General features: G+C 31.4%; 1 protein-coding gene across 1 annotated transcript; it reads right to left on the bottom strand.

Annotated features, from left to right (window-relative positions):
* Nucleotides 1–867: 867 nt before the first annotated feature.
* LOC105798771 (uncharacterized) lies at nt 868–1,802 on the bottom strand. Its single transcript, XM_012628982.2, has 3 exons — nt 1,556–1,802; nt 1,364–1,452; nt 868–1,090 (listed from the first exon to the last, which is right to left on the bottom strand). Exons 1-3 carry the CDS (start codon nt 1,794–1,796, stop codon nt 1,037–1,039), a joined length of 384 nt encoding a protein of 127 aa, XP_012484436.1. The 5' UTR covers nt 1,797–1,802; the 3' UTR covers nt 868–1,036.
* Between the last annotated feature and the right edge of the window lie 15,354 nt (nt 1,803–17,156).

Below are 17,156 nucleotides of genomic sequence, written 5' to 3'. Positions count from 1 at the left end.
TGAAGGTCAAATTTAGCTCAAAAAGAATAAAGACCAAATTGATTAAAAAGTGTAAATGTTAAGTGCTAAAATTATCATTATGCCAATAATATATCTACTTTTTCATTACTAGATTTCTTTTGCTTTCTAAATCATATATGTGACTCGTTTAAATTGTGGGCCATTACTTTGGAATAAACTTATTTAAGGGTCAAGCTATTCATCCAAGCCCAATGGCAATCTAAAAATTTTGAGAGTTTAAACAAAAAATATTAAGCCCCAAAAATGGATTTAAGTTTATAATATGTTATTTTGAGCTTAAAATATGAGCCGAGCTTGAACTTTAATATTCAAAGCCTAAGTTCGCGTCAACCTATTTTTAAGTTTATAATATGATATTTTTTTCTTTCTTGCAATTTTTTCATATTAAATTAAATATACTATATTATAATGTAAATATTAAAAATGTTAATTTATTTATGTTTAGAAATTTAATAAAAGGAAAATGGATAAATTTTAAAACTATACATAAATTTTGATTTAATGTGCAATTATATACATAAACTTTAATTTGTTGTAATTATATCGTGAAACTCTAATTGTGGTTCAAATGTATACTTGAAACTTTAATTTTAATTTAAACTTTAATTTTAATTTAATCTTAGACATTTAAAGAAACAGAGACATCAATTTATTTTTATATTTGATAAATATAATTATTTATGCAATATATAAATATAAAATGATGTTATATCAATAATTGTGTTAACAATTTACAAAAATTTAAATAATAGGACCGAGAAAATCACGGGTAAATTAAGAACTAAAAGAATCTTGCTAAAAAGAAACTCTTAAGTTGTTTGCTTTTTTAGCCTATCTTGTAGGATATAAAGACAAATTTGGGTATTCCGAGAGACCAAGCTATTTTTAGGTTGGAAAATCAAACATTGCTGAATACATTAGACTTTTTAGATTTTTCTTAATACTCCCTTTTACAATTCGTTGTCAAAGTTATACAATTTTTTCATTCTACCACTACATCCAATATTTGGTTTGTCTAATGATTTCCGTGCAAGTATTCCTCATGCATAATCATCAATTGTTCTGCTACCTGTCAAAGTAATGAGTTCATATTAGAACCAGAATTACATCCCAAAAGATTTCATAAATTAGCAAAAAAAAAAACCCTTAAATTTTGGTAGAGCTGGAGAACCCATTATATATATATATATATATATATATTCCCACACCAAGTGATTAAAAAAGTTAGACTAGCCAAAAAAAATGTTGATCCGACTATTCAATCATAAAGCTTGAATGGACAAACCAACAAATCGATTGAAAACCGAAAATCCAATAAAACAGAAACAATATTCTTGTGTACCTCCTCGATGCTACCATCCTCTATATCTGTATTTAGAGATAGTAGCATGCTTTCATGAAGCAAATTTTCTAAATCTTCTACCCGATGTGCTGCAAAATCAATGTATATACTAAGTCAATATTCATGCTCCTACATAAAACCTAATAAGTCTACGAGAAACACGAGCCATGTTGATAAATAAAAGGAAAGAACCTTTGGATTGAATGAACCAAGAGAAGACATCAGTGGCAAGCTGTTGGGATTTCTGAAAGGAATCAAGGCCGCCCCATTGGTTTTGGACGGCCATTTGAAGACCATGCCATCGAGAAAGAAGCACTGTAATTCCTTCAAGGAAACGATCACGGGAGGCTGCTGATGAGTCGGGCCTTTTATGAGTTGAGGGCAAACTTGAATGGTTGTTTATCCCACATTCAAGGATTCCATCTTCTCTCATTCTTTTCAATATGTCCCAAAACACTGAAATTAATTAACATTTTGTTAGGGTGTTTTATACATGTTGTTCCTATTTTTGTTGATAATATGAGTGTATGATTGAAAGAGGTCCTAAATGTTGGGATCAAAGGGTCGGTTGAGAACACTCAACCTGTTTCACCTACATGAATTTCTTTTGACAATAGTTATAAAAAATGGTTGGTTATTTCTAGTTTGACTTTTTGTTTTTTTTCTAAGTCATAGTAAAGTCAACGAAAATATTTTATATTAAAAGATATATTTATAAATTTATTTCAATATGGTTTATTATCTCAATAAATGATAACAATATAGACGATAGTTTTAGACTAAGGCGTCAAACCAAAACATTCAACAAATGAAACTAGTAATGATTTAGGTGATTTAGTAATTGGATTTAAGTTTAAATCCTTATAAATATATATGGGTGTTATGTTTAAGTAACTATTTTAATCGGTAAGTCTTCTTGAATTGAGTGTAATTGGAGTATCCTAATTACACTTTTTAATTTTATAGAGGAGAGTGAGAATTGAAGTAATTATACTCAAATGCAATTTTAAAATTTTATTTCTTACATGTTTAAGTTATAAATTTTATATTATAAGTGTGAACCAATGATTTATTATATTATAAATCCTAAAAATCATATTATAAAAATAATTTATGTGTATTTTATAAACTTATAACCAAAAATTATATATTAATTCTTAATTTTTAAATCTATGACCCAAAAGTTTATTATAAAAATAATTTGCATGTTATAAAAATTTTATAATATGTTTATTTATAAAAGTTAAGTCCAAGAAATATGATCATAACTTTTTATGTATCCATGCTATATATGATAAAAACAATATGTTTATTTGTAAAAAAATGGTTATAAATTTTTTATCATATCCTATTTGTAAGAAAATATCTTTCTAAAGTTATGAAAGTTATCGGACACTTTATAAATTTTTTTATAAAGGTTATAAATTATAAATTTTATATTATTTTTAATTAATTTGCATATTATAAAAAGGTTATGAACTAATATAATTCTTTCTCCAAATCAAGTCTATATACATACTATTTGCACCATAAACCCAAATATTATATGGTAGATGTTAATTATGCATATACAAAATATTTTCTTGCACCATATTATGGGGTATGGTATCATTTGAGAAAATAGAGCTAAACACAAGCACTAAAAACTGCTCTTGAACTCCTTAATTTGAGACATTCAGTGTTTCGAAATATAGTTGAGAGGACATTTTTTGTTCTAAAACAATATTTCACAAATTAATATCACCTTAGTACAAAATAAACAAATAAAACAAGTTTGGGTCGTACTAGCATGTTGTGTAGTTCATAGTTTCTTTCATAAATGGATTTAGGATAATCCATACTTCGAAGAGTACATGAAAGAAAGAGGATCTTGATAATCTTAATGATACAAATTCAGATGATAATGATGATGATGAACTCGTTCAAGGACTAAGATTTGACAAAAAGGAGCTTATGTTAAATATTATAAAGGGAATGATAAGTGCTAAAAGTAACATGTTTTAATCTCATTCTTAATGCGTTTTTAGGTGATTATTCGATGTTAATGGTGAATTGTATGTTTCTAATCCTTTAAATTCATGTTTTTATACTTACGAGAGTATTTGGGTGTAAAAGGAGTGAAAAATGAGAGAAAACTAAAATTTGGAGTAAGGTACAAGAGCCACACTGGCTCACCCTGTAACATCCCGTTTTTCAGTGGTATCGGGAACAGCGGTTTTGGGACCACAATTCTGGCTAGTAAGTCAGTGTCTTATTGATTAATTAATATTTACAGGAAATCTATAATGTTGTATTAGAGTTCGATCAAGAAATTTTAACATAGTTTTGGTAATTAAGTAAAAAGGACTTAAGCATAAAAGTTGTGAAAGTTGGTGGTTATTAGTTGAGTTAAAGCATTAAATGGTTGAAGTAATTTAAATTTTATGGCCTTAAATGATAATTATTCATTGAAGACTTATGATGGACGGTTGTGGCCTTGAATTGATAAAAATAAGTGTTAATATAAGGGTAAATATGTAATTATAAAATAAAACATTAACAAATAAAGAAAGGAAGAAATTATCATCATCTTTGTTATTTGTTGCTGAAAATAAAAGAAGGAAACAATCATATTTTTAGCTTGAAAGTTTCGGTCACTTGGAAGGTTGTACGTAAGTGAAATTTTGTATTTTTGAGATAATTGAAATTAGGTCCAAATAACCCGGGTGTTAATTTATTAAATTATTAGATGTTTTAACTTGTGCCATTGTTAAATTCTTGAGATTTTTTAAGCTTTATAATGGTTTTGTGAGCTTGATTTTTGGACAAAGTTAATTTGTTAAGTAGTTTTTGGTGATGTTGATGATTACTAGTTTAAATGTTAAATTAGTAAAATTTCATGGATTTATGATAAAATTTAGAATTTATGGGCTGTTATTAAGATTTAGAAATTTGGTTGATTGGGATTTTAGCTTAATTATATTAATTGATTTAAATTTTGAAGTATGGGTTAAATTGAATAAAGTTAAATTGTTAAGAGTAAATGTGTGAAATTTTATTAAAGGTGGAATGGTTTGAATATAAGTATTGTGTGGTATTTGAATCGATTTATTATGTTTAGATCAAGAAACAAGTGGATCAGTTATAAATCGTGGGAAAGTGAAGGTTGTAGAGTAATCATCTTGGTTATAGGTAGTTATCGTAATTCGGTAATTTTTACAATTATTTTAGTATAATTTGTCAATAAACATTATTTTTATTGGTGTTATATATATACTTTAGAAAATTGTTGAATCAAAATGAACTATGTAATTTATATTGAACTTCTGAAATAATTTCGATGGATTGAGTAAAAGTTCTTACATGAGATTTCTGTCTGATTTTTTGATCCAGATTGAGTTATTGCATGTGTTGCAGACTCGGATGTACATGTGACATGGATTTAGCCTGGACTAGTAATCCGTTGTCCTTTTACATGTATACCTAGCCCTGGCGAGGCTAGTTTGTCTGTATTGTCATTGGTATAGCTCAAACAAGTAACTTGGCATGTTTAATCTATATCCGACTAGCTCAAACGAGCATTATTTGTTTTTGAACTCATATAATTGATTACTTTTACAAAGATTCATCGAAAGAATAAAAGTTACTTGATGTGAACTCTGGTTATTTATACAGTTAAACGTTTCTAGCATGAAATTGTTGGACTATGTTGTGATAAGGTTGAATTCATTTATTATTTGCAAATGCCATTTAAATGAATTTGGTAAGTTATATGTTAAATTGTGAAAACTTACTAAGTAGTTCTACTTTGTTACTGTTTTCTGTAGATTTTGAAATTTTGGAGCGTGTTGATCGGATCATCGGAGCTCACACATATCATTGACTATCATCGGTAGATTTTGAAGTCTTGGTTGTTGGTGATCTGTGGCATGTATATAAGATGCTTATTTTGTGAATGTTTGGACATATTTTGTATCAGGTTGTAAATGCTTGTATATGTATTATAAGTTGGCTATTTTGGAAGTGCGTTAATGGTTATGTTGAATTGGTATTTAGGTTGATATATACTATGAAGTTGTGTTGATAATATTGGTAGTTCTTAATGTTTGAATGTATGGAATGTATGAATTTTTTAAGGTTGAATGCAAATTTATTTAATATTTGAATTGTGGTGTCAATAAGGACACATTGATTTGACACTTAGGTTAAATATTTTGGCATGTTTTAGGCTTGTTTGAATGTGTTTTTAAAGTATGCAAATGGATGGTTTTGATTTGGTTTGGTACCTAGGTGTTGGATAAAAGTTTGTCTTGTTTTGAAAGCTTTTTAAGGTGCACACGGCCTAGGCTATGCCATACGACCATGTGTCTTATTAATTTTATGTGCGGAATTTTCCACATAGTCATAGTTATTTACATGGTCTAGCAACATGGGCATGTGGAGGAAGCCACACAGGCGTGTGGGGAAGACACACAGGTGTGTGAGGAGCCACATGGCCATGTAACCCCTATTTCCAAAATTTTCAAATTTTTGGCATAATTTTTTATTTTGATTCAAATTAGTCCCGGATTGTTCCCAAACCATTTTTAGAGCCTTATAAGCTCGATTTAAGGCTGTAAATGTGATTTTCACATAAATAAAATGTAATTTTAATGTGATTATTTAATTTATTAAATGAGTGGTTTAATGATGTAAATAGCTTTGATATGTGTCGTAATACTCTGTAACCCAAATCTGAGACAGAGATGAGTTAGGGGTGTTACATTTAGTATCCAAGCTGTGTTTAGTCGATTCTAGGACTAACGTAACATGTTTTGAGTCTAGAATTACATGCCACATTAACTTGTAAATTGTTTGATGCTCATGATCGGATCTGACAATGTTTTCTCTTACAGATTTTTGAATAGCAGACAGAAATAATCATGTCGATAATGACGAGGTTGAAAGTCATGCTCCAGCCTCTAATGAGGGAGCAAGTCAGGAAATGTCTAGATCTTAGTTATTAGGAAGTTAAGATTGTAATAGTTTCTTTCAAATTATGAATGAGTAGTTTGCACAATTTGTACGAAATAATCCGATGGCTTCACAAGCTCGACCCCCTTCTATACCTCCCCCAGTATCTGTTCATCCTCAAAATATAGATCAGGTAGCTGTTCATCGACCTCCTACTGATACAATTCGTAAATTTGGAGTTGAAGATTTTCATGGGTGTATAATGAAGATCTGACAAAAGCTGAGTTTTGGTTAGAAAATGTTCAGCGTGTTTTTGATGAATTGAATTGTTCTCCTGATGATAGTATGAAATGTTGTAATATCCCAAAAATCGGTGGTTAATAGAATCGAGTTTGAGAATCAAGAAAGAGTGGTCATGCCCTAATTTTTTAGATTATCTATGCATTTTTAGGAATAAATGAGGTATTGGTTTGTTGGATAAGTGTTAGTGAATCGTTCCTTGAAACCTAAGTTCAAATCCCTTATTTCTCTCCATTTTTATTATTTTGCTAATTTTGCCTCAAACCCTAGTATGTGACACACCTTATTTTTAAAATAAATATTTTAAAATTATTTCAAAAATAATTAAATAGCCTAGTGGTTGATTGATAAATGCAAAAGCATGAAAATTAAATTGAGGTCCCAAGTTTGAATTCATTCCCAATCAAAATAACTTTTTTTTTTTAGAAAATCCATTGTTTTTAATGTGTGTGCCATCCAAACCCTTGTAACCCTAGGTATAAATGTTTATTTTACACAAAGTAATTAGGCTTTATTCTCTTTTTACTCACCTTAGTTGTTCCTTCCCTCTCCTCTCCTCCTTGATCTTCATTTTTTTTTCTTTCTTCCTCCATTATTGCTGTCACCTACACCTAGTTTTACCATCTCTTTCTTTTTCCTTTCATCTTAAGATTTGTTAACACCTTCTCCACCATTTTTCTGGTATTTTTCCGCATTAAAACCAACCCCAAATCTGATATCTTGAACTTTAAGATCGATCTCAAACATTGGCAAGAAAGTGCCATTATTATTTCTCCCCACTAGCTTGTGCAAGATCTCTTATTTCTTTAATTTGTTGAATAATCTTGTCAATTAAAAACCTAAATGGATCTTTAAATCGTTTTTAAATTAGCGCCGAATTTGGCCACTGCGAGTGGTGGTGCGTACACCTTTGTACAATAAAGGGATCTGTTTTGTTTCTTGGTTTTTCCCATCTAATTACAGCATTAATTTTAGTTCTTTAACCCTCCTAATTGGCCTTTCATCATATGTAAATTAGGTAAAAATTTTCTTGATTAATTGGCCATTCGGATCTCACAAATCGGGAAGCGTAAGTGTGATTACATGTAAACTAGTTTGTTTTTTTGACATAGTTGTTGGGTAAAGGTTATGGATTGATTAAATGAAGGGTTTTACTCAATATTTGCTATTGATTTTCCAGTATGTACATGTTTTAGGTGCTGACCTGAACCCCCGAATCAACCGTAAAGCCGAAAGACGTTTGTGCGTATGATTCGCATCAAAATAGTGTAAGAAACCAAACTAGTTAGGATTCGTAAAATAGTTGTAATTGTGACAATTTGTTTAAAACCATAAGTGAGTTTTTAGGGGGCTACTTAAGAGGTGGATTAATTTAATTTATACTGATTTTTAATTTAGGTTCGTGTTAAGGTTTATTAAGGAAATCAGAAGGTTCGCTAGTGTGCTGTGAAAAAGCATAAAATAAGGTTTGGGTCCTAAACTCAAAAACTTAATAAAAATTATAATTGTTTTGATATGTTTGATGATTTATCTTTATGATTAGATTGTCTTAATAGCCAAATAATTAATTTTGTAAGTGGCTAAACCAGGTACGTTTCGAGCCCTAAAAGATTAATCTATTAGCAAAGTTGCTAGTTTGATAGTGTGACTGTGTGAATGGTATTGTGATGCATGATTGTGTTATTTGGTATGAGATTGATTGTATATATAGCATGATTTTCTGAGATATGAGTTTATGCATGATATAATTGCATGGATATTTTGCTATGTTATATAGGAAAGGTTGCTATACATGCACATGGGAAAAATCGTAAAAGTATGTGAAATTGTGTAATGTTGAATGATATCATCTTAATGGTAATTTGAAAGTTGGAACACTGTTTCCATTTACTGAAAGTATGTGATTATTGAGGGCATGTTGAGCATGTCAAATAAATGTGAAAAGTATTAAGATATAATTATGTATGAGTTTGTGTGACATATTGATTTGCATTGGGATGGGATATCTTGTGGTTGACGGAGGAGTTCCGTTGAGTACCGGTGGCATATTAAGTTTGCATTTATATGTAGTTAGTGCACTGCACCTGTAGTACCAAGGGGATTGGCGATTTTATCGCATATTATTTGTTATTTGCGATTGTTTTACACTATTTGATATTCGACATATTTTCTACATTATTGATTATTCGGTGGTCTTACCATGTCGAGCTATGTTCACATTTGTTGGAGTTTGGCAGACGGGTTCTAGGGAACTCGTGGTGTGCAGTGGATGGTATGGGTAGGAACCTTTTTGCATTGCATCATGCCCATGACATATTTGAATGTTATTGATTTATGCTGCGTATTGTATTGTGTTGTATTGAATGGCATCAAAATTAATGATTGTTACTCGAATGAATGATGACCCATGTTTTTACACCGTTTGACATCAATTTGATAATTGCTATGTAACGATATGAAATTCCAATAATGGTTCTGTGTTCTTCTGTTAAAGCTAATATGTTTCAGTGTATTCGATATTCATATCTGTTTAAATAGTCGTTTCAATCACACGGAGCTTTCATAAGCTTACCCCCAATAGTGTTTAACTTTTTACGTAAACCTCGAAATTAGGACTGGACTTGGCATTCGGAGAATCACCTTGGACCTCGGACTATTTTTAATAAGTATTAATCAGTCCCTATTGGTTTTAATTTGTAATTTTTAATTATTTCTGGTCTGTGGCTTGGTAACTTTTCTTTTGGGGATTTTTACATGCATGGATTACTCAAGCATAATAATCAAAAAATACATGATATCGGGCTTAAGTAAAATTTGAACCATTTTTTAAAAACAAATCGATAAGGCAACTAGGTTTCCAAAATGGCTTGAAAAAAATGGTTTTTCTGCTGCATTAGTTTAACATCGAGTTCTTACAAAGAAGAGTGACAAGAAAATGATTTTTTTCTTAAACAACACTATCAATAATAAAATGAGTCTTAAGTATAGATTATCTAATAAATTAACTCTTTTAAACTAACTCAAAGTGCAAATACGATTTTTCTCTAAAATGAGTTTATTTAAAGTCTTCAAAAGTAACGTAAGTTAGCTTAGCCATTTTGGTAGCTAATGTAGCCTTTTCAATCTAGCCATAACATCTAGGCTGGGTTAGGGGGTTACAAATGTGCTATTTCACTTCTGAAAGAAAATGCTTATCAATGGTGGGTTACTTTAACTTCTGAGGTTCCAAAAGATCGAGTAACGTGGGAATTTTTCCAAACTGAGTTTAGAACGAAGTATGTTAGTCAACTATATTTGGAAGATATAAAATGTGAGTTTTTGGATCTGAAGCAGGGAAGTATGTCAGTTGTGGAATACGAGTGCAAGTTTGTAAGTCTCAGTAAATATGCTCGGGAACAACTAACTTCTCAAGCTGAAATGTGTGCTAGATTTGAAATAGGATTGAATGAAAATATACGTGCAATGGTGGGAATGCTTGAAATTAAAGAATTCGTAGTATTATCTGAACATTTACAGAAAATGGAACCAATTTGGAAAGATAAGAAACGAGCAAAAGCCAAGAAAGAAACCTTGAACTAGAGGAACGAATTCAGAAATTTCTCAGCACCTCCGCCTAAGAAATCGAGAGATTATAGTAGTCAATTTGTCCCTACTGCTAGGAATACAAGAAAAAGAATGTTCAGATAGTTTCCTTCAAAGACTCAAGCTACCTCTGTAGCGAGTGCTGGTAGTGTTCAGAATACTGATATACCTGTCTGCAAACACTGTGGCAAGATTAATCTAGGTGAGTGCAAATTCAAATCCAAGGCATGTTTTCATTGTAGGTCAAATGAGCATCTCATAGGGGATTGTCCGAATAAGGCTGAATCTAATTTAGAACAACCTACAAAGTTTTCAACTGTACCTTAGAAGGGTAGAAAACCAAGACCTGGAAATACATCGAGAGGAAGCCGTAATGAATCGCGCGATACTACTTTTAGATCTAAAGGTCAAGTACCAGCCAAAGCTTATGTGATTCGACCTAAAGAGGAAGCTCCAGCACTTGACGTCATTGCTAGTACTTTAACTCTTTTTGATGTTACTAAAGAGGAAGCCACACGGCCATGTGACCCATGTTTCCAAAATTTTCAATTTTTTTGCATATTTTTCTGTTTTGATTCAAATTAGTCATGGATTGTTCTCAAACCCTTTTTAGAGCCTCGTAAGCTTGATTTAAGGTCATAAATGTGATTTTGACATAAATAAAATGTAGTTTGAATGTGATTATTTAATTTATTAAATGAGTAGTTTAATAATGTAAATAGCTTTGATATGTGTTGTAATACTTTGTAACCCAAATTCGATGATGGAGGTGGGTTAGCGGTGTTCTAGACCCCTTCCACATGATTTGGCCACAAGGTCGTGTGAGCTACACGGCCATGTGTAGGTCGTGTCGATTTCGCGGATTTGCACCCTAAACTACAAAAAAATGCAATTTTAAGGTTTTTCGAACACTTTAAGAAGATAGGAGTGAGCCGTCATAGAATATTCAAGAAAACAACTCGACAAACACCATTGAAGTGGATTTTGAATCAGATTTTCGTCAAGATTGAAGATTTCTAATTGATTTCTTAGGAGATTATCATGAGTTCCCTTATTTTTTTCTATTATACTGTGTTTTGGATGTTTTTATTTTCAAGCATGAACTAATCCTCTAAATTCCTAGGGAGATGAACCCTATGATGGATTTTGTCGTTTAATTTTTATTTTACGTAATAAATACTTAGGTCTTGTTCTCAATTATGTGTGCTTAATTCTTTGTTTGATATTTCTAGAGTATTGATCTATGTTTGATGTGCTTAAATCAGAGGAGGAATAGACCCTGTTTAAGAGTAGATCTTGTATAATTGAGTAGGGTTGCATGCAATCCTAGAAATAAGATGATATAAGTATATCGGATTAGATTCAAATCTAATAGAGAAATCCATAGTAAATAAGATAATAAGGGTTTTAATTAGAAAGAAATTTTAATTAATCAACCTAAAGTCAGTTGCTCTTACTCTTGAAAAAGATATTAGCATAATTCAAGGATTTCTACGAATCAAGATACTAAGTAAAGAAACTACGTAATATAGATTGATAATGACAGATGAAATCTAGGTGAATTCTTTCCTGGGTATTGTTTCGTTTCTTGGTTTTTACTCGATTATTTTCATGTTTTGTTCATTGTCGTGTTCGTTAGTTAATTAATTTAGTTAATTTTAGTTTTTAATCAATCACTCGAATTTATCAGTTAAATAAAAGAAAGACAGTAATTACTAGTACTTTTAGTCTTCGTGGGAACGATATCTTTGCTGACCGTAGCTATACTATTAATTGATAGGTGCACTTGCTGTAACACCCCTAACCCGTATCCGTCATCAAATTAGGGTTACAGAGCATTACCGTATAAATTAGAACATTTAACATCATATTAGAAACAATTATATATCTTAATATCAATAATTATCAACTTAATATAATCACAGTAAACATACACATTCTGGCCTTAAACCAAACCTTCGAGGCCCTAAAAATAACTTGGAAAGGTTCGGGGGTCCATTTGAAACAAAACAGAAAAATATGGGAAAACATGAAAATTTGGGAAAGTAAGGGTCACACGGGCATGTGACATAGTCCAGTCGTGTAGACATTCGAAGTCAAGACACAAGGTCGTGTCACAGCCCGAATGTCCACCCGCGTGGGTAATCGAAATAGGGCCACAAGACAGTGTCGCAGGACTTGTGCCAAACCATATGTGCATTCAATGTTGGGTCACACGGCCATGTGCCAGACCATGTTGCAAACTAACTTGAGACACATGGCCGTGTCGTAGGCCATGTGAAACCTACACCTAACAATAATAATGACACAAGGTCGTGTGAGGTGGCCGTGTTGACACACGGTTATGTGACAACCCATGTCTTAGTCTATGTGCAACATAAGTTGCCCCAAAAAGAAGCCATTTCAAATCCTATTCTTGCACATCAAGACACACCATACTCATATACATTCATATAAGCAAAACACACTCCAAACACACTCAAAACATAACAAATCAATCATCCTACAAGTTTTAACCAATATGTCATTCAAAGGCATCACATTTGATACACCTAACCTAGTTCAATCCAACATCATAAGTTCATTCATTTAACATACCTTAAACATACCAAATAACCATATCAAAAACATATCAAACAACCATTTTCTTCCTACTATAAAAAGACCATGCACAATTATTAAACATCGGATATATACACTTCATTTACAAGTTATCAACAAAAAACATAAAACACAAATGAACTTGGCATCATTATAAAAGAAATGAATTACCAATATAACAAATATAACCTATTACATGCCATTTATAACCACTTTTCAAAACTATCAAAATGGTCAATGCATCGTGTGATCGTGCTTCAATGTAATTTCAACCGATCATATAAATCTTAAATGTAAACTTACCGAATAGAATCAATTTATGTAATTCATAAACAATTCCTTTGACATGCTTTAGAGATTATCCATTTCCTATTATAACACCAACCTCACAAGTCAGGGAGTTCAATAATGAAACCTCAAACATTCATCCATATTGTAACCTCACTAACCCGACCTAGACGTTATGGCTAGATTGAGAAGGCTACATTAGCCACCGAAATGGTTAAGCTAACTTACGTTACTTTTGAAGACTTTAAATAAGCTCATTTTAGAGAAAAACCATATTTGCACTTTGACTTAGTTTAAAAGAGTTCATTTATTAGATAATATATACTTAAGACTCATTTTATTATTGATAGTGTTGTTTAAGAATAAAATCATTTGCTAGTGACTCTTCTTTGTAAAAACTCGATGTTAAACCAATGCAGCAGAAAAACTATTATTCAAGTCATTTTGGAAACTTGGTTGCCTTATCGATTTGTTTTTCAAAAATGGTCCATTTGCAATGCAGCGAAAATTAAGGAATAATGTCAAATTTTACTTAAGCCCAATATCATGCATTTTTCGATTATTATGCTTGAGTAATCCATGCATGCAAAAATCCCCAAAAGAAAAGTTATCAAGCCATAAACCAGAAATAATTAAAAATTACAAACCAAAACCAATAGAGACTAATTAATACTTATTAAAAATAGTCCGAGGTCCAAGGTGATTCTCCGAATGCTGAGTCGGGTCCTAATTTCGAGGTTTATGTGAAAAGTTAAACACTATTGGGGGTGAGCTTATGAAAGCTCAATGTGAGTGGAATAGTTATTTAAACAGACATAAATATCAAATACAGTGAAACATATTAGCTTTAACAGAAGAACACAGAACCATCATTGGAATTTCATATCATTACATAACCATTATCAAATTGATGTCATACGATGTATGAGTATGGGTCATCATTCATTCGAGTAACAATCATTAATTTTGATACCATTCAATACAACACAATACAATATGTAGCATAAATCAATAACATTTGAATATGTTGTGAGCATGGTGCAATGCAAAAAGGTTCCTACCCATACCATCCGGTACACACCACGAGTTCCCCAAAACCCATCTACCAAACTCCAACAAATGTGAGCATAGCTCAATGTGGTAAAACCACCGAATAATCAATAATGCAGAAAATATGTCAGATACCAAATAGTGTGATACAATCACCAATAACATATAATATGCGATAAAATTGTCAATCCTATCAGTACTCCAGGTGCAGTGCACTAACTACATATAAATGCAGACATACTATGCCGTCGGTACTCCACAAAACTCCTCCGTCAACTACAAGATATCCCATCCCAATGCAAATGCAATATGTCACACAAACTCATACATAATCATATCTCAATACTTTTCACATTTATTTGACATGTTCAATATGCCCTCAATAATCACATACTTTCAGTAAATGAAAACAGTGTTCCAACTTTCAGATTACCATTAAGATGATATCATTCAACATTACACAATTTCACATACTTTTATGATTTTTCCAATGTGCATGTATAGCAACATTTCCAATATAACATAGCAAACTATCAATATAATTATATCATGCATAAATTCGTATCTTAGGAAATCATACTATATATACAATTAATCTCATACCAAATAACACAATCATGCATCACAATACCATTCAAACATTCACACAGTCACACAGTCAAACAAGCAACTTTGCTAACATATCAATCATTCAGGGCTCGAAACGTACCTGGTTTGACCACTTACAAAATTAATTATTTGGCTATTAAGCCAATCCAATTAGCAGTCTCAATTATCAAATGTATCAAAAAAAAACTATCATTTTTAATTAAGTTTTTGAGTTTAGGACCTACACCTTATTTTACGTTTTTCGTAGCACACTAGTAAACCTTTTGATTTCCTTAATAAGCCTTAAAACGAACCTAAATTAAAAATCAGTATAAATTAAATTAATCCACCTCTTAAACAACCACCTAAAAACCCACTTATGGTTTCAAATCAATCGTCACAATTACAACTATTTTACGAATCCAAACTAGTTAGATTTCTTACATTGTTTTGATGCGAATCGTACGCGCAAACGTCTTTTGACTTTACGGTTGATTTGGGGCATTCAGGTCAACACCTAACACATTTACATACTGGAAAATCAGTTGCCAATATTGATTAAATTCCTTCATTTAATCAATCCATAACCTTTACCCAACAACTATGTCGAAACAACAAACTAGTTTACATGTAATCGCACTTACGCTTCCCGATTTGTGAGATCCGAATGACCAGTTAATCAAGAACGTTTTTCTCTAATTGACATGTGATTAAAGGCTGATTAGGAGGGCTCAAGAACTCAAATTAATGTTGGAAATAGATGGGCAAGAACTAAGAAAAAAAAAAGCCCCCACGGTGGCCAAATTCGGGGCTAATTTAAAAACGATTTAAAATTCCATTAAAAATATGGAAAAACACCTTTAAAATATTTAAAATTACCTTAAATTACAGATCTGGAAATTTAGGTTTTTAATCGACAAGATTAATCAACAAATTGAAGAAAAAAGAGATCTTACACAAGCTAGTTGAGAGAAACGGCAATGGCACTTTCTTGGCAATGTTCAAGATCGATTTTAGAGTTAAAGATTTTAGATTTGGGGTTGATTTTAATGAGGAAAAATACCAGAAAGATGGTGGAGAAGATGTTAACAAATCTTGAGACAAAAAGAAAAAGAAAGAGATGGTAAAACTAGGTGTAGGCGACGACAATAATGGAGGAAGAAAGAAAAAAATTGAAGATCAAGGAGAAGAGAAGAGGGATGAACGGCTAGGGTGAGTAAAAGTAGAATAAAGCTGATTGTTTTGTGTAAAATTAACATTTATAGCTAGGGTTACAAGGGTATGGATGGCACAGACATTAAAAACAAGGGATTTTTTTTTAGGAAAAAGTTATTTTGCATTGGAAAAGATTCGAAGTTGGGACCTCAATTTAATTTTAATACTTTTGCATTTATCAATTAACCACTAAGATATTTGTTTATTTTGAAATACTTTTGCATTTATAAATTTAATTTTATAATATTTATTTTAAAAACAAGGCGTGTCACATACTAGGGTTTGAGGCAAAATTATCGAAATAATAAAAATGGTGAGAGAGAAGAGATTTGAACTTGGGTTTCAAGGAACGATTCACTAACACTTATCCAACAAACTAATACCTCATTTATTCCTAAAAACACATAGATAATCTAAAAAATTAGGGCATGACCACTCTCTCTTGATTCCCTAACTGGTTCTTATAACCCCCAATTTTTGGGATGTTACACATACCAATTTTATGGAAGCAAATCTATATGCATAACATTCCTCACATCTCTAATATGTGACATTCATACCTTCAAAAATTTTATGTCAAAACTTTTCATTCCATCTATGATAGTTTCATAACATTTTATATAATTAATTTCATTCTTTTAAGCCTTTATTACCCATTCACATCATGGAAACAATTTCACTATATAAATCATTCATTCACATAATTCAATTGTTATCTTTTCAATCCAAATACTTACGTTACATTTTCCATTCCGTATTCTCAATAACATAGTTCATTTATATACGTAACTTTTCACTTTAACCCTTAATTGCCTATTGAACCAAATAGAATAGCATTAGATACTCGGGAACCATGCTCACACAAAGTGTGCCTGTAAATGGAACTGAAACATTTTCTATAATGCTCACACGAGCTGTGAAATGAGCCTGCTCACATGATTTGTGGGTTGTAATGTTAGCTACTTGATGCTGCTCACACGATCTGTGGATAATCCGCAACAAATGCAGGACCTCAGCCATCGGTAGGACATTCAGGACCAGCACCTGAAACCATATAATCCCTAACGACATGTAATTTGTATCCTAAGTATTCACAATGTTCAAACTGGACCACTTTACACATCCAAAGCCAAAATTTTCATTTCATTAGATCCTTTTCAAACATACATTTCCTTCATCATAATATCATTTTGAATACCTCATCCAAACTAAAGTATTATATCACCTAAATTGATTA

Source organism: Gossypium raimondii, chromosome 9 (genome assembly GCF_025698545.1).
Source record: "Gossypium raimondii isolate GPD5lz chromosome 9, ASM2569854v1, whole genome shotgun sequence".
Lineage (NCBI taxonomy): Eukaryota > Viridiplantae > Streptophyta > Magnoliopsida > Malvales > Malvaceae > Gossypium > Gossypium raimondii.
Note: the sequence above shows the minus strand (reverse complement) of the source record. Positions and strands in the feature narration are given on the sequence as shown.

What these genes read in the sequence shown, in the direction of transcription:
- LOC105798771 (XM_012628982.2), bottom strand. Translation starts at nt 1,796, where the DNA reads ATGAGAGAAGATGGAATCCTTGAATGTGGGATAAACAACCATTCAAGT. An exon ending in TTGGTTCATTCAATCCAAAG is followed by an intron (nt 1,453 to 1,555) that starts GTTCTTTCCTTT and finishes TTGATTTTGCAG; the next exon opens with CACATCGGGTAGAAGATTTA. An exon ending in AGGATGGTAGCATCGAGGAG is followed by an intron (nt 1,091 to 1,363) that starts GTACACAAGAAT and finishes TTACTTTGACAG; the next exon opens with GTAGCAGAACAATTGATGAT.